General features: G+C 37.8%; 1 protein-coding gene across 1 annotated transcript; it reads left to right on the top strand.

Moving 5' to 3' along the window:
- Positions 1–154: 154 nt before the first annotated feature.
- Positions 155–17689, top strand: cln3 (CLN3 lysosomal/endosomal transmembrane protein, battenin). Its single transcript, XM_079644928.1, has 15 exons — positions 155–581; positions 1321–1357; positions 2366–2462; positions 2573–2653; positions 3259–3338; positions 4430–4515; positions 6520–6592; positions 6829–6972; positions 7591–7724; positions 9447–9499; positions 9575–9643; positions 11291–11346; positions 11693–11786; positions 15121–15261; positions 16032–17689. The coding sequence occupies exons 1-15, from the start codon at positions 527–529 to the stop codon at positions 16146–16148; spliced, it is 1317 nt and encodes a 438-aa protein (XP_079501054.1). The 5' UTR covers positions 155–526; the 3' UTR covers positions 16149–17689.
- The last annotated feature ends 605 nt before the right edge of the window (positions 17690–18294 follow it).

Genomic DNA, 18294 nt, shown 5'->3' with positions numbered 1-18294 from the left:
TAAATCGGCTATGCAGCGATTTAAGAGGTTCAAACACGGAGGATTGTTCGCTCAGCGCTGTATATTAAATGTCCCTTAACTTTCTGCCGAATCGGATGCTCTGAATCGGAAGCCAACTTCAGCGTCGTGGCTTATTCGCTAATCAAGTTGGTTTAACATTTCACTTTGAAAGTATTATTGTCTTATACTACAAGCTCAGTATGTAGCCTATGCTGAATAGCGTCACTGCATGGGAACGATTTTAGATAGTTTTGTTTCCACTGGGAGTTATTTTTATGAAACACCGCGTTTCATGTGACGGGACGTCGTCAAAGTTTACAAAATGAAACCAGCTCGCGCTTTTTAAATATATATCGTCACAGCTCGTGAGCCGCAGTCTACGATGCTTATCCTAGGAACTTTAGCAACGTCAGTCCGGTAAAAACTTTAGCACGGTAACATTAACAGCGTTAGCCCGGTAACGTTAACTGTTGGTAGCCTGGCGTCCGGTAACGTCGGTGTGATACCTCTCCTCCGGTTCGGTACCATGGAGCAGGCGGCCAGCGTTAACGCAGACCCGGCGCAGCGCTCTGACAGTAACGGTGGGTTAAATTTGTATGTTAGAGATGTACTAGTAGGCCTACGGGTCCCCATCACATAGAAACTGCTGGATGCTAACTTGCATATGTCGGGCAATTTGCACAATTAGTATTAGTTGCATAAGCATATGCAGACATAGTTTTAAAATGGCTTGGCCAATTTAGAATTTTGAAGTGGTTTTGGAAGTTATTGAGGATATTGAAATTGTTGACATTTTCAGGATCAAACATTGCAATTTGAACCAGAAAGTGGAAATATGTATACTCTCGCTGGACTGATTTTGACTACCATGAGTAATGTTGCGAGCATTGGATATAGAGAGCACAAGATGACATTATTATCTCTACTGTGGACATTGGATTTTTTTACAAATAAATAAGCAATATGCCGAATTCCAACGATCCAGAGTCCCCTAGATCTTTTCAAATCGACACAAAATTCAGCAAACATCAGCCAACAGAGAGTATAAATATTGCCACGTTCTGGTTCAAACTGGAACAGAAATGGAATCAGCATCCTCAATAACCTCCAAAACCAAACCAGAAATATCCCAAACTTGAACTGTAGTCCACATTGCAAATTGCCCAACATATGAAAGTTAGCATCCGGCAGTTTCTATGTGCTGGGGACCCACACTATACATTACTCAACATTTCTTGATTCACAATAGGACTCTATGAGCTGGCAAACAGACTGATATGCTGTATGAGTGGCTAAAGTCATGTGTCTGTGTGTTCACAGGCAGCTGCTCAAAATGGCGGAACTGGACTGGATTCTGGTGAATGTTTGCAAAAGCTGAAAGTCTAACGAAATAAACACTATTACAAAATAAATTCCATAATTCGCATGCTGGTCATTTTTGACCCACTTATGGAAGCTTGGGCTAGTAATACAAAAACTACAATTTCTTAAAATGTATACAATTTGAAATTAACATTTGAATGGCATGATATCCAAAACATGTTTTTTGAGGAATAGCTGGAATATGAAATGATAAAAAAATGTAATTACAAAGATACCTCACTGGGTCAAAAGAGACCCACTTATGCATCTAAGGGTTAAGTTACATTCATCATCCCCAACCTGTTGCATCCCTCTTTGCACTCGGCATCATTGTGGACACATGTAATGGAATTGTTGTTTTATATCTGTACATATAAATGTTTATATTCTTTATTCATATATCTTCACACAGGTAGACTACAGCAAAGCTTCTTAAGGGTTAACTGAAGCTACTTACCAAAGTGATGCAATCTGCTTCGGAAAAATGATCAAATGATCAATGTAGATGTTATATGAGATTATAACAGAATATGATATCAAAATGTCAGTAAAATGCCAATTCATTGAGTTTTCAAATCAAATTTAAATTGAAAGACAGTAGGAACAGGTTTAACATTTATTTGACTGTTTATTGAACAAGATGTGATTGAAAGGAAAGGTGTGCAGGTAGAGAACGAATTCTAAACAAAAAATAAAAAGACACATCATTCCTTTCCTTTAATGATGCAGAATTAATAATATTGTGGTTAAATGAATGGCAAAAAAGTATGAAATACTACTTAAATCCCTATGAACTCCTGCATATAGGTCACTCCTCTACAACACTGATTGTACACTAGAGCACGGTATATTTTGGTCTTTTCTTTTTATTCAGGAGTTACTCTTTTAAACACCACCATCTTTTTCCACCAACCAGTGGCTCAGCTGTGTGTTCTTGATGCATGTGAATGTGCTTACCCTGCATTATTATTATGATGTAACTCTTCTTCTGTTATCCTCCCAGGCTCCTCGGGTTGTGCAACAACTTTGCCTATGTGGTAATGCTGAGCGCCGCACACGACATCCTCAAAAAGCAAGAGTCAGCGAACGCCACCTCACCTGTGAGCAGTTCAATCAGTATTTCAGTATTTGCACTGAGTCTTGTTATTGCCAATGCCTTGAAGCTGTATCTCCTTATGAACACAAAATGATTCCCTTGTGTTATATGTAGACTCCATCCCCGCTGACTGTGGATGTCCAGGCTGGGAACAGCAGCAGCAGCCCCTACGACTGTAACCCTGTTTCTACTGCGGTAAACACAGTCACTACACCACAAGCTCTCCTGTGCCAACATATTCAATAAGGATTTTTAAACTATTATCATTATCACTTTGCATTCATCCCAAAAGCATAACGGGTGCAGCAAGCATTCGAGCTGTGGAACAACAAGGCTGCTGTTATTGATAACAAGTGTGTGTTTTATGTTTCTGTGACTTTGTGTGTGTGTGTGTGTGTGTGTGTGTGTGTGTGTGTGTGTGTGTGTGTGTGTGTGTGTGTGTGTGTGTGGTGTGTGTGTGTGTGTGTGTGTGTGTGTGTGTGTGTGTGTGTGTGTGTGTGTGTGGTGTGTGTGTGTGTGTGTGTGTGTGTGTGTGTGTGTGTGTGTGTGTGTGTGTGTGTGTGTGTGTGTGTGTGTGTGTGTGTGTGTGTGTGTGTGGACAAACAGGAAGTGAGATGAGTGAAGAGGTACTGAAACTCATCTGACAATCAGAGAAACAAAGCCGTTGTTACACACATAGAAAACATACAGTATATATCGCCACACATTCATAGTATTGAAAAACCATAAAAGATATCCCACATAATTGCAACAATGTGACATAAAAACCCAATTGATTTCAAAGACGCTGTCCTCCTCAGGCTGTGCTGTTAGCGGACATCCTCCCAACGCTCATCATCAAGCTGGCGGCTCCCTGTGTCATCCACAAACTGCCTTATGGGTAAGACACTTGTGTACCTGTCCGTCAAAGTCCAGGGTGAACAGTGCTGGACACAAACCTTTAGTGGTGTCGCTCAGTTGAGTTCAAATACATTCAAGATACATTTGCCTGTACCCTGGATAATGTCAACAGTTGTTCCATGTTGAATTCATATCCCCAACACTTCATTTCAATGTTTATTCCTTTTAGAAGGAAATCAAATAAAAGATCAATAACAAATATATAATGAAATATTTATATTGAAATAAGGATTTAAAGTAAGAATATGAAATAAAAAAAGATCAAATAAATACATTTATAAAAACACAAGAAGTTAAATTAAGTCATGTAAAATAAAAAATAAAATATACAAATATTTTTATAAATATGAGAAATTAAATCAAGAAGATAAAATAAATGTATTTATATAGAAATAAGACATTGAAGAATGAATGTGCAATTGAAAGACAAAAGGAAGATATCAAAAACAATCTAACATGTAGTGTATATTCCAGCTGGTACAGTGTATTAGTATACTCTGATATTAGTCCTGAGTTACACAGATGAAAAAGGGTTAGGCTGCTGCTGATGGTTGGGGTCCTTCTAACCTGGTTAGGGTCCTTCTAACCTGTTTTATTGATACATTTAGCACCATTGATGTCATTTACTAAACATTTCCCAGTGGCTTTCACCGTGCTACTGTTTTCACTCAACTCTCTTCATACCATTTTCCCGTGGTCTTATATATAAAAGTATTCAGTTTGATTGATGGAAGCGTATGAAAGTGGAGTCGTTCTAGTACAAGTTGTGCTGGCTATACATCCGATTGGCTGTTCATAGGAGCACATTGTCCAAACAAAAGCATGTTTATATGTTTGTACATGTTTAAATGTTTGAGCACTTATATACTAATAAAGGACTGGTGTATCTAAAGCCAGTTGAGTAGCACTTGAAATGTTTGGCTCTATGAAACCTGATGTACTTCAAGGTTGTATCTTCCTTGTCGAATGTACTTACTGTAAGTCGCTTTGGATAAAAGCGTCAGCTAAATACAATGTAATGTTTAATACATTAGTAGTTGTGGATGTACTGCCTCATTCCTGTTTCTCTAGTTTCCGGGTGTTGTTCTGCGCCCTGATGGCAGCCACAAGTTTCCTCCTGGTGTCCTTCTCCTCAGCGATTTGGATGAGCATTCTGGGTAAATTCTGTTCTTATTATTTTGAGTCACAGCTCTTATCGTTGTGTAGTGGAACATCTGATAACGGAGTATCAGAAAGAGTCAGCTTGGTTTCAGCTAATCTTATCTGAACGGGTGCTGCTGCGACGATTCCAATGAAATGTGATACTTTAATAGTTTTATCATGAAATAAGGATCAGTATGCCCTGATAATAACTAAGTGTGTGTATGTGCATACACATTTCCTTCTAATATCTGTTGCAAAGAAGTTTAAGAGAAGGAGGCAAATTAATCTAAATGAGTGTTGAGTTACAACACTCATTTAGAACATGATGTGGAGGAAATATTTGATTCAACTGGCCTTATTTCTTATATTGTTATTATATAGTTCCAAATAAAAATATTTGCTCTAGAGGGATTAATTTGCAGAAAATGAAAACTGCTCAAAAGAACAATAATCAGGCTGCCAGATGGCTCCTGAACCCATCAGGCAATGTCATCCCCTCTATCTCCCCATTTCACCTCTGTATCTCTAAGAAAAGGCACAATCTAGCCCCAAAAATATATTTAAAAAGAATATATATATATATATATATATATATACATACAGTATGCATGGGTTTTCAGACCTCATATAATGGAGCAAAAACAAGTTCATATTACTTTATATATATATAAACACCACAATACTGATATTTGAACTAAGGAAGAGTTCAATAATGAATATTTGGTGCAATAACCCTGATTGACAGTTTACAGCTTTCATTAGTGTCACCATCCTCTAGCTGACTTTATGCCACTCCTGCCTCAAACATGTAGACAACCGTTCATGACCATCAATGTTTATCTTGATAAGAGGGTATTCTGAGGTTTGTAAATGCAGGTTTGGGGATTAGTCAAACCGTGATCTGCTGCTCCTCCATACACACCTCGACTGACCTGTCTGTTGACAACACCCTCAGAGGGTTGGGAGTTTGGCATAGCAAAAGAAAACAACATGTCTTCTTGGTTCATCTTGTATGTGGCTTGGTTCATATGTCTTTCACAAATCTCCTTATTCAAGCCTAGCTGAAGCCTCATCACCAATTCTCAACAGACTGTATCACTGGGCGTGAAACATGTTGCCTTTCCAGGTCTCTGGTAAACCATTAGAAGACTTGTGAAAAGCTACAAATGTGACTCATCAGAGAACATGGCCTTACTCCAGTCCTCTATAGTCCAGCCCTTATGGTCTTTGTTGACTCATCTTTGAGGTAATAACTTTCTTTTACTATATACAAATATTAAAATACATTAAAAACGTATACTATACTTGATACATATGTTGTGGTTAAAATAAGTATTGAATAAGAATGAACCTGTTTTTTTTTTGCATTATTAAAAGTATAAAACCACGTCATCTTTTTGTTTTTTTAACCATTTTTTACTTTATCCAAATACATACTCCGATAGACAATATTCTTATTTTTTACTTGCTATTTTATCAGTGCTTTTTGGAATAAATCTAAAACAATTATTTTACTCAAACATATACTTTAAATAGTAAAAACCAGAGAAACGAATCATTTAGCACGGGTCTCTTTTCCACAGCTCTATTTTTATAAATTGTAGTGTGTGTGAGAATGTTCTATTTCAAAATGAGGTGTTGCAGAAAAGCCAACGTTGGATTAATACATGTCATTAATCCATAATCCCTGTTTGCAGTTCCTCACAAGGGTCAATAATGTCACATGTTTGGGAGACACAGAGGAAATACTTGAATACTGTCTTGAATAATCATGATTAAAGCTTATTAACTGTCCTGGTGACATTTATATTGAAATGATATAAGAACACAACTGTATTGTCCACTAAAGTGTCAAATTGTCAGTTGCACATCAAGCAGTTCAGTGCAGGTTACAGAGAGGCGTGGTGGGGTAAATGCTTGAGGAAGAAACATGATTAGATCTATTAACCACACATACCACTATTCACTTTAAGCTAATTTCATAAGGCGGCTCTGTGCCTCCCTCCTGTGTGTTTCAGGAGTGATCTTTGCCAGTATCAGCGCCGGACTGGGAGAACTGTCCTTCCTCTCCCTCACTGTGTACTTCAGCAGGTAAACACTTCCTCTAACCAAGGATGAACTGATTACACTTGTGTGGTCAAAGTTCACTGTGACCTCACAACACGTTGAGGGCAGGTCTAGTTTTGCGCTTCACTCTGAAATCGCTGATGTTAGAGCTTATTCAGAGGAACCTAAAAGGTAAATTCCAATATCCAATCCAAAAGTCCAATGGAGTCCTTGTGATCCAACTCTTCCCCCCCCCCCCCCCCCCCCCCCCCCCCCGGCAGGGATGTGCTGGGCGCCTGGGGCTCAGGCACCGGAGGAGCTGGTGTCGCTGGAGCCTTCCTGTACTCAGGACTCACCCAGGTGGGCCTGCCTCCCCAGGTCACGCTCCAAATCATGATGGTGGTCCCGTTCGCTATGTTGATCAGGTGAGCGTGGAGTTCCAGAGCTGATAAGACATTATGACGCATTTGCACAATAACAGACTGACATTCTTTAAAGATGATATGCTGCTTCATACAGCTGAAGATAGACAGGACAGTGGGTCATTATTACACTTTTCATGGTTTGTTTTATAACTTTGAATCTCAGTGGATGTATTTAGAATAGTCTCAAATTGATTGACTGAAGGTAAAATTAGTAAATAAAAAAAGAGTTATCAAGAACATCAAAACAACAATTATTTTCACGATAAACACTTGATTGATGATGAGATAGTAAAAAAGTAAACCATACTTTGGTCTTTCATTTTTTACCTCTACCTAATATTGTATTGCACTATTTAAATATATTTTCCTTTTTACAAACAACTGATCAGAGGAAGATCTTGGGTAGATAATGATGAGAAAATAATGATTTGTTTGTTTGTGGGAGAGATCTCCTTCTGGAGGGAACACAGGGATGTTAACCTTTGCACACCATTGAAATGCACATAAACAAAATAAACACACTACAGGAAAGTCAAAACTCCAAAAAGCAGAATCACCTCAGTTCTTCTCACCGTTCAAATGAAAACATTTGTACTTTTGCTTCCCCCCCCCCACCAGCTACTTCTTCCTGCTGGCTCCTCCACCTACTCTCCCTCAGTGGAGAGAGAAGCAGTATGCTGCGGTGGTGTCAGAGGAGAGGCAGCAGCTGATGGATGACTCAGAGGAAGAGGAGCAGGGAGAGTCAACCCCAGGTACATGTCACAGACAAATCAAAAAGGTTCAAGTGGATGGGATTGAAATGACACTAACGAGTTTAGCTGCCGTTGTGCATTACACACATGGAAGGCCTTTGAGTGCATTACTGTTATTTGATCAGATAATAAAGGAAGCACATGTTGTTTCAGTGGGGAAAACGTTTAAACTTCATTTCGATATGAAAGGGATTTCATATAAGCACACCTCTGATTTTAAACAAGTGATTACATTAAAAACCAGGCCTCATGGTGAGATTTAAGGTCAGATTAAGTCATTGGCGTCAGTTTATCTCAGTGTGGAGGAAGTGGTTTCAGTGATAAGGAATGTACGTGGGTGGACTCGTGCGGGGAAACTGAGATATGTTGGATGTTATCCGCTCTGTGTTGCAGAGAAAACTAATATTTACACTTTGAACTCAATGTGTTAATAACTTCTTTTGATACTGCAAAAATAGCAGTTTCACCCAACTTCCATTCTGAGTGCTCAGCTTGGCTACACAATTAGATGGCAACACATATTTATACATATTTACCAAAACAAACTATCTAAAGAGAAAGAATAAAATAATGTTAATATACCATTTGTACTGCTGTTTTTTTAAATGGACACTATTGTACTCTAATGACATATTATTTTTTTAAGGGATGCACAAGGCCTAAACCTGCAGATTTAGATTATTTTTGGAGTAGCGGAAACACATGCTAACACATCATTGACATATTAAGACCTTTTGAGATGATAACCCAAATAGTTTATTTATAGAGCACTTTAAACCTCCAGACCAAAGTGCTGTACTGTCCAATAAACAAAACGTACAAAAAAATCACACAGCTCACACACCATAAAACAAGTACAAGTAAAAAACAATAGACAATTTAAAAGCAATAAAAGCAATACTCTAAAAGATGTCAATACGCTAAGGAGAAGAGGTGGGTTTTAAGAAGCGACTTAAAAACAGGCAGTGTGTCTGATATGCAGGGCAGATCGTTCCACAGTGTGGGAACCACGGCCCCCTCTGAGCTTAGACCTGGTTCTGGGCACGTTCAGGAGCAGTTGATCAGCTGACCTGAGAGGGCGGTTGTGCGTGTAAGGGTGTAGCAGCTGAGAAAGATATTGTGGGGTCATGCCATCCACCAGCTCCTGAGGCAAATAGTATCACCTCCTTTGGTTCCACTTCACCTGATGCATATTACTGTAATATAGTAACATAGATCTAATAGTTCCCTTCTCTTGAGGGGATATAATTAGCTTCTTCTTGTCAGTTTTAATTAATGTATAACCACTTTATGCGCAAGTGCTAATCACAATTCAAACCCGTGAAGTATCTAAATCCCACAATGTTTTGGTAAAGGGCAAATATCTTTAATATGATTTTATATTCATGATTGTGCTGCTGCAGAGAAGTCCTGGTCTACAAACGGCATTCTCACGCTACGATCCTCATTTGGTACAGATCCACACAATGATCATTTTAATTTTCTTTTCTAAATGATGCTCCTTCCCTCAATTATTGCAAATCATATTGCAATTGGAATATCAGTCAAAATATTTGCAAGTTATACTTTTTTCAAAATCATACAGCCCTAATATGGGCAGCCTGAGTTGCTGAGACCATGCTGTTTCTCGCTTATTTGACAACACAGGCAGATTTCAAGAGGCTTTTCATAATGAATGAATCATGTTATTGGTTCATGCTTTCGTCCCCCTCAATGTAACAGGGAACAGGAGCAGCGGACCGCTCACCCCTAAAGAAAAACTTCATGTCATCAGAGTAAGCAATCTTCCCATCATTTTAAATATGAGTATCTTTCTGATCAGCCCTAACATCTCTTGTTCCTGTGAGCAGGGCCTGATGAGGTTTGTGTTCCCGCTGGGACTGGTCTACTTCGCTGAGTATTTCATCAACCAGGGCCTGGTAAGCTTGAGTTGTTGGGCCAAATCCGACATGAGTGTGCTGTAGTCTGAAAGATGGTATGAATTGATGGTTCATGACATTTCAACTTTTGAAAATATAGCTAATAGAGTGGTGCAGTGATCACTTGTTTTTCTCTGCCGACATGAATGTTAACATCAGAAGGGCCCGCTCTACAAAAGTGTAATGGCTATATATATAACCAATGGCAAAAAGAAGCCTCAGACATTCAGCAGTGGGGTATTTAGACTATGTTTTTGTCTAAGATAAAACATTAACATATCTTAAAGGGGACCTATCATGCAAAATGTACTTTTGTATGTCTTCTATACATAAATATGTGTGTGTCCCCGGTGTGTCAGGGAACTCACAAAGTGTCAGAAAACAAAACCTTCTCTCTTTTTCTCCGTACCGAAATCTCTAAAAACGGGGGTACAATGAGCCCACGGACCTATCAGAAACATCGCTATCAGAAACAATGCCCGACATGTTTTGGACGTAATATGGTCTTTGTTTACATTAGCAAGCATCGCTGACACTCAGAGCTAACGCTGTACTGGAGAGAATGTGTAAAGAAGCAGGAAATATAAAAAGGAACTCACCTTGTGATAAACCCGCAAGAGAAAAAGCATTTGAGCTCCATACTGTTTCAGATATAATCCTTGATGTGGTTTGGAACATGATAGTGTTTAATCACGGCAGCATTTAGCTGAGTATCTCGTAGAATTCTGAGCAGGCATTTGCTCCCCCTCCTCTTTTTTCTTTTTTTCAAGTTAAGGACCCCGAACCTACAGTTCTCTAACAGGGTTGAAATCAAGCCCCCAGGAAGTGCGCCGGACTCTGATGAAAATATTCGTTGCGTCTAACGGCTGTACTGCAATCAGTCCGTAACGTCATTGGGCCCAGAATGACTTTCCCCCATTGACTAACATTGGGAAAGAAACGTCTGTAAATCAGCGGATCATTTTTTAAAAACTAAATAAACTACCCAATATGAACTATTTTATAGCCCTTATTATAATCATTAGGTCCTTAAAGTTTTAAAATGCACTAAAAGCCGAGTCTAGATTTATTTTCTGTCTCCATTCATTCTACTGAGCCGAGAGTGGGAGCTCAGGGGGCGGGGCTTAAGGGGCGCATGCTCTGTGAGCGCACATACGGGTTATTCTGCTCTGACAGCCAGGCATGATGGGTAATCTGTGACGTTTCGCTCTCTCAAAAGTTGGGCCATTTTGTCTTCCTGCGCCAATGAGCAGCTCTCATAGGAAAGAACGGGACCCCGCCTCCCACGCTGTATCCAGTTCTTATTATACATCCATGACTGAAATAGAGGGATGTGAGGGATGTCTAAAATGCATGATCTGTTTGGTATTTTGAGCGAAATACATCATAGACATGTTTGTATATATTTTTATATATCTGATACCCATAATATATACCTAAAAATAGCATGATAGGAGATCTTTAAGCTTGAGTTAGCCTAAGGCATTGTTAAAGCATCTACTTTAACTCTATAAACGTTCAAAAGCAGTTGACTTGAAGACGAGGGAACCCGATGTGGTAAAATGCTGAATCATTTCCGAGTTTTAGAACTGATTCCTGCTCCTCTCTATAATGAGCACGGACTAATGTTGGCGTTTCTTTTCCCAGATGGAGCTCCTGTATTTCCCCAATGTGTTTCTGTCTCATGCAGAGCAGTACCGCTGGTCAGTTAACCTCAATGTCATATTTTCTGAAGGATTCAAAAGTTATATCTTTGTTCCTTTTTGACAACTGTTTGCCCCTTATGTGTGTGTAAGCCTAGGAGGCTATAGACCTGATTCTCATTGTGTGTGTGTGTGTGTGTGTGTGTGTGTGTGTGTGTGTGTGTGTGTGTGTGTGTGTGTGTGTGTGTGTGTGTGTGTGTGTGTGTGTGTGTGTGTGTGTGTGTGTGTGTGTGTGTGTGTGTGTGTGTGTGTGTGTGTGTGTGTGTGTGTGTGTGTGTGTGTGTGTGTGTGTGTGTGTGTGTGTGTGTGTGTGTGTGTGTGTGTGTGTGTGTGTGTGTGTGTTCAGGTACCAGACGTTGTACCAGGTTGGTGTGTTGGTGTCTCGATCATCCCTGTGCTGCATAAAGATCAGGAAACTGTGGGCTCTCTCTTTGCTCCAAGTGAGAAATGCACACTTTTTGAACAAATTTGTAAAATGTCAACTGCCAACATTTTTTTAATTCCTTAAATTTCCACATGTGGCAACGAATTTGGGAGGAGAAACACCCAGGGCAAAGTCAAATATTAAAAAAGCTATTGGTTGATAGTAACCACTTATTGGGTACATTTGCATTTTATATACTGCTTAATACTAATCTACAACCAACTATACATTTGTTCTGGATGTACCATTTGACATAGGTATATTTTTTTATTTTTTATTTTTTTATTTATTCTACTAAAATCATACAAAAACAAAAACGTATAATTCATACACACAAATGAACAAAATTAGTAGAAGCGGGAGGGCTGAACTATAGCTTATGGGGAGTAGCCCTCCCGTGCATCATCATTAGCATCAATATAATAATGGCATTTATTTTGTCAAAAACGTATAGAAATTAAGGAGTATAAAGAAAACTAATGAAAACTGGAAAAAAATAAAAAAATAAAAGTTAGAGCAAGAAAAAAAGTAAATGCATATATAAGTAATACTGGGAATATCCAATACTTGTTAGCTGGAGTAATCTGCAAATATAATTGTTTTTAATTTAGTTTTGAATTGTTGATGACTAGTAATACTTGAAAGGTCTGGGTGAAGTCCATTCCACGTTCTAACTCCGATTATGGATAAGCTGTGTGATTTGATGGTTGTTCTACAGGGCTTGCTACACAACCAGTTAGGATGCCTGGTTGGGTATTTCATGACTGTGGTTTGGAACTGCTTTTGAATGTTATTAGGCATTTTGTTATGGGAAATGTTGTGCATAATCAGTACTGTTTTAAGCTTAACTATATCAACACATTTGAATAGATTTAGTTTTTTAAATATGGGAGTTGTGTGTTCATATTTACCAACACCACAGACGATTCGTAATACTTTTTTTTTAGATGTTATTAATTTTTGTAGATTTGTTGAGTACGTGTTTCCCTATATTTCGGAGCAGTAATAAAGGTAAGGGAGAAATAGACTGTTATAAAGGGTTCCGAGTATTTTTCCTCGAGAATGTTCTTAGTACGATACAAAATACCTTTTTTTTTTGACAGTTTAGTTTGTACATAATTGATATGGTGCTTCCAGTTGAGTTTTTCATCAACAATGAGTCTAACTTTCTCTATCTCAGTATTGCAAATCCGCATAATACAGTCATTTCTACTCTCAGGTTTTGTATTGAATAATTTGTTTTGGCCACATTAAGGGATAATTTATTAACTGCAAACCAGTTACATAGTACTTCTAATTCTGCATCAACAATTTTAACAAGATCACCAAGATTATGATGGGAGCAGAGACTGGTGGTATCATCGGCCAACAAAATGAATTTTAACATGTCGGAGGTGTTGATAATGTCATTAATATAAATCAGGAACAGTTTTGGACCTAAAATTGATCCTTGAGGGACTCCACATGTTATAGGAAGATTGTTTGATTTCGCCTCGTCTATATCCACATATTGTAGCCTATTTATCAGATAACTCTTGACCCATTCTTTGGCTTGACCCCTTATGCGATAATGTTCTAATTTGTGTAGCAGTATGGTATGGTTCACAGTATCAAAAGCCTTTTCAAGGTCAATGAATATACCAGCTGTAATCTTTTTTTTCTCAATGTTGTTGATAATTTCTTCGACCAGTTCAATTACTGCTGAAGAAGTAGAGTGATTTTTCTGAAATCCATATTGGCTGGGGCATAGTATATTCAATTTGCTGAGGAATGACTCCAGACGGTTGTTAAAGAGTTTTTTGAGAATTGTGGTAGTAAAGAAATCGGTCTATAATTATTAAAACTAGATTTATCACCAGATTTGAAAACCGGAATCACCTTCGCGATTTTCATTTCATTGGGAAAAATACCTTGTTGGAACGATTTATTGCATATATTTACTAGGGGGGCTACAATGTTTGGTGCAACTTTTTTAACAATATTCATACTAAGTCCTAAATAATCTTTGGACTGTTTACTGTGTTGAGTATTAACAATATCAAGCAGTTCATTTTCTTTAATTGAGTTCATGAACATACTCTGTTGGTTGCAGTTTTTCAGAAAATCATCCACTGATGAAGTTGGGCTGATTTTACTCGCCAGAATGGGGCCAATTTCAGAAAAGAACTCATTAAAGCTATTTGCAACATCCGTTGGGGTTTTTCCTTCGGTTTGGAATTTCTTGAATTCATTTCTGTTGTCAGTTCTTTTCTTCTTAATTATGCTATTTATTACCTTCCAAGTGGTTTCCATATCTCCTATGGCATTTTCTAATTTTTCAGAGAAGTATCGTTTTTCACAGTTTCTAAGGATTGTAGTCAATTTGTTTTTATACAATTTATAACGACTTTCATCTTCAGTGCTTTTACTTTTCAAAAATGTCCGAGAGTGCATTTTTTTTACAGCATGCGTTTTTCAGTCCACGAGTGAACCAGGGTTTTGAGTCATTGAGCCTAACCCAGATAGTGTGGTTCATGACTGACTCATTAACTCGGAAATTAGTTAGCATTTGAATACTTAAAATGTCCTACATGAAATATGTCAGTAAATCCCCCCGGGCGCTGTACAATAGCTGCCCACTGCTCCTAGTACTAGGATGGGTTAAATGCAGAGGTCAAATGTCACTTTGTGTGCTGTGTTTTCTGCATGTGTGACCATTAAAGAGGTTTTCATTCCTCCCATTCTTTTCTATTAGCCGCCTTTAGTTTAGCGCTGGCCATTAGTTTTTTTACTTTGGGTAATTGCTTTTATGCTTCAACTACTAAGTGGTGTTGATATGAAGAGATTATCTTGCTGAACAAAACAGTAGAAAACTGCTCTTTCAAATATAGCTATCACTTTTTTTATTTGCGTCTTTTGTGTTCATTTTATTTTGTTAAATTAAAGACTGTTGGAAATCTTTTTTATTTATTTTATTTCATAAGCAATTTCCTGTAATTTAGGGTTAATCACAAAATACGCTGTGATCACCATTAATTTTGCTTTAGGAATTGTTAATATATTTTATTATTTAGAAGGTAATACTGTTATATTTGATTATATTTTTTATTATTTTTAATATTTTTCTAGTTCTCTATCTGTGTTTTTAATTCTTGTTTTTATGCACCATGACCCCAAGTCAAATTCCTCGTACGTGTAAACCTACCTGTTAATAAACACCACACACCTATCTTTATCACCAGCTGTTATCACAAATATGCACAGAATAAAATATTTCCTAAAATATTAACAACAGTCCAAGTACAAATCCTTTTCCTTCTAATCTGTGGGTGGATGTTTGCATACTGCTGACTCTGCTGTCTGTGCTCCAGGTGGTGAACGCGCTGCTGCTCCTGCTGGCGGTGCGTTTTCACTTCCTGCCCAATCCCTGGACCGTGTTCGCCATCATCCTCTACGAGGGTCTGCTGGGCGGAGCGGCCTACGTCAACACCTTCTATTTCATCAGCAAGGAGGTAGGCTGCACCATTGATCAAAATGTAGATTGTGATAATTCATTGAGTTTAGGGGTAAGTCTTTTTATTCCACTTCAAACCCTTTATAGTTTATTTGCCAGTTGCTTATTGTGAACCCGGAAATGTTGAGTTCCCCAAAGTGTTATGTTAGAAATGTATAGTACGGGTCCCCAGCACATAGAAACTTCCAGATGCTAACTTACATTATGTTGGGCAATTAGCACAAGTTGCGTTATTTAGCATACTGTATGCAGACAATAGCTATAAAAAAAATCTTGGCCCATTTGGACAATTTTGGAGTGGTCTTGGAGGTTATTGAGGATGTTGTATCGATATCTGAGCTTTCAGGATCAAGAATTTCAGTTTGAACCAGAACGTGGCCATATCTGTACTCCCGGTTGGCTGAAATTGATTGAATATCCTTCAATAACCTACAAAAAACATGCAGAAAAATTCAAAATCTGCCATTTCTTAGCTTTTGTCTACATATGCTAATTAATGCTAAGTAACACAACTTATGCCAATTATATAACATAGGCAAGTTAGCATCCGGTAGTTTCTATGTGCTGAGGACCTACACTATACATTTCTAACATAAACTGTTTGGGTACTCAACATTTCCAGGTTTAAACTGCTGGCAAGTATACTTTTAAGAGAGTTTTTGGTGATGCATCAGCATACCGCCCTGCTCTGTGTACAACTGACTTGTTCATTATTCTACATCATATGTCCAGTTTGTTTTCATCCTGAATTCTTTGTTGTGTCCACAGTCTGAAGACACACACAGGGAGTTTGCCATGGCTGCTGCCAGTGTAGGAGACAGTCTGGGCATCGCTCTGGCTGGACTCGCTGCTTTCCCCGTGCACAGATACTTCTGTTCCCTATGAAGCAGCCCACACACAACTCCACCATGAATCAGCAGGAAGTGGGTGGGTGCCTGCTATTTCAGGGATTGAAAACAGGAGACTAAATTCCTACATAAAAGTGGTGGTGGTGGAAACAATTTTGACTTACTTCTACTACTGATCAACTACTGCTGCTTTTTGGGAAGCACACCTCTGATTTGGAGCCTGTTTCCCAGTATTTCTTTACAGAAGGCATGGTAAAAGCTAACTCAAATGAATAATGCAAAAACGGTATTAGAAGTCTGTTGCCGGCAGAAAATGATTGCAGACTTGTAGTGCAGTAACCTCTGTGACAAAAACACTTTTTCTTTAGCTGCTTTGCAAGTTAAAGAGGCCCTTTATGCTTTTGGGGATATCTTTTCTTGGGTTCAATAGTAAAAAACGTTTAATATGAAGAAGCAAATGCATGTCAAGAAATATCCAGTTGATGTCTACAGCAGTCGTAGTTAGGCTGAATGAAGAAATGGACATAGTAGATCATCTTATTTTCAAACATACAACTTATCTTACTAAGGTTAACATTATACAACCATGTTAAGCTTTTAATCCAAAAAAAGTAGTACAACACAATTCTGTACTGAAGGCTAAAATGTGATTAGACATTTTCAATATTTTAATTGATATGATGTTGTGGGAACTTTAATCTGTTTTTACGTTATTGCATTTTGCTGAAGTGTCCTTGATACTGACACAGTTGACACAGCTATTGAGTACTGACTGTTTGTGGTTTAACACGTCAAAGTGATGTCAAAGGAAGTTAAAAGGTTTTTTAGTGCCTTCTTTATTAGAAGCAGGTCAACTGACGGACCTGTGTTGTTGCTTCTCTGTCTATGGTACTTTTACAACGGGTCGCATGCCTTTTACTACACCTTTCTACCAAAGATAAAGGTCTTTTGTGTGCTTTAATATTGAATATAGTGTAACAATATGAAAAACTGGACTATGCCCAGAGCTTTAAAATACTAATATTATTAAATGTACATACATCTTTATTTAATTGTATTGTTTACTTTAACATCTTATGCTTATATTAATATTTTCATTATTTTTATTTTGTATTTCTTTCTCTTTCGTATATATATATATATATATATATATATATATCATTTTAAATGGAGCAACAGTCATAAACCCCAATTTCCCCCTAGATAAATAAAGTATTCTGATGTATGCATATGCAGATCATCTGTTTTCAAATCAATTGAACATACAAATCTGCTTGCTGCCACCTTTGAATTATTATATTGAATGATTTCATTCCTAGCTATTTTGCTCATTTGCCCTGCAACTAACGACGGTTACGTCTAGACCCTTTTCCCAATAAATCTATCTTTAAACATTAATCAAATGTCAGATAATAATGAAAATGCTCATCACAATTCACTTAATGTGACTTCTTCGAATTGCTCTGTTGGACCAAAATTGATGACTGTATTATAATTGCTGATCCTTTTCTGTCAAATCATCTTTTCAGCTCAAGTTTACCTGTAATTAAAGTGAAAGTTGAGCCTCATTTTTATCAACGATGTGTTTTGTGTTCATTTCTTTTATCGTTCTACATGAATCATTAAACCTTTAGCTCTGATTCAGTTCCAAACTTTACTGACTTTTTTTTCATATATCCTCAGGTATAGTAACAAACCACTACTGACACCCTGTGGTTAAATGTGGCCCTAAATGAACACAGTTGTGCAACAGCGGAAAAGATTCAAAGATCTCCTTTCGATGTGTTTCCATATAAAAATACTGAGCTTGAATAATCATATGTCTGGTATTGTTTTTCTACACAACAGGTCAGATTTATTTTCAATTCTAAACATTGCATCCGTGCCTGCTCCCTTCTACTATTGATAGATTCTCAATCTAAGGTTATGCTTCAGGTTTTCACATCACAGTAGGATATACAGTTTATGTATAAGTATGTATATTTATTTCATGAAAAAAATCATAAAGTCAGCCAGAGGATGGAAAGATGTCAACACTCATTAAAGCTGTGAGCTGTGACCATTAATCAGGGTTATTCAATAGACTGTATATATAAAGGGTTATTCATCCAAATGGTGATGAACTCTTAAGTTAAAACATTTTTATTGTAATGTTCTTTTCTGAAACCAGTGCATGTTTTTTG

The sequence above is a fragment of the Notothenia rossii genome (genome assembly GCF_949606895.1).
Source record: "Notothenia rossii genome assembly, chromosome: 8".
Lineage (NCBI taxonomy): Eukaryota > Metazoa > Chordata > Actinopteri > Perciformes > Nototheniidae > Notothenia > Notothenia rossii.
Note: the sequence above shows the minus strand (reverse complement) of the source record. Positions and strands in the feature narration are given on the sequence as shown.

Excerpts from the sequence above, each read along its gene's own strand:
- cln3 (XM_079644928.1), top strand. The coding sequence starts at position 527 with ATGGAGCAGGCGGCCAGCGTTAACGCAGACCCGGCGCAGCGCTCTGAC. Across the intron at positions 6,973-7,590 it reads CCGTTCGCTATGTTGATCAG|CTACTTCTTCCTGCTGGCTC; the intron begins GTGAGCGTGGAG and ends CCCCCCCACCAG. Across the intron at positions 15,262-16,031 it reads TCTATTTCATCAGCAAGGAG|TCTGAAGACACACACAGGGA; the intron begins GTAGGCTGCACC and ends TTGTGTCCACAG.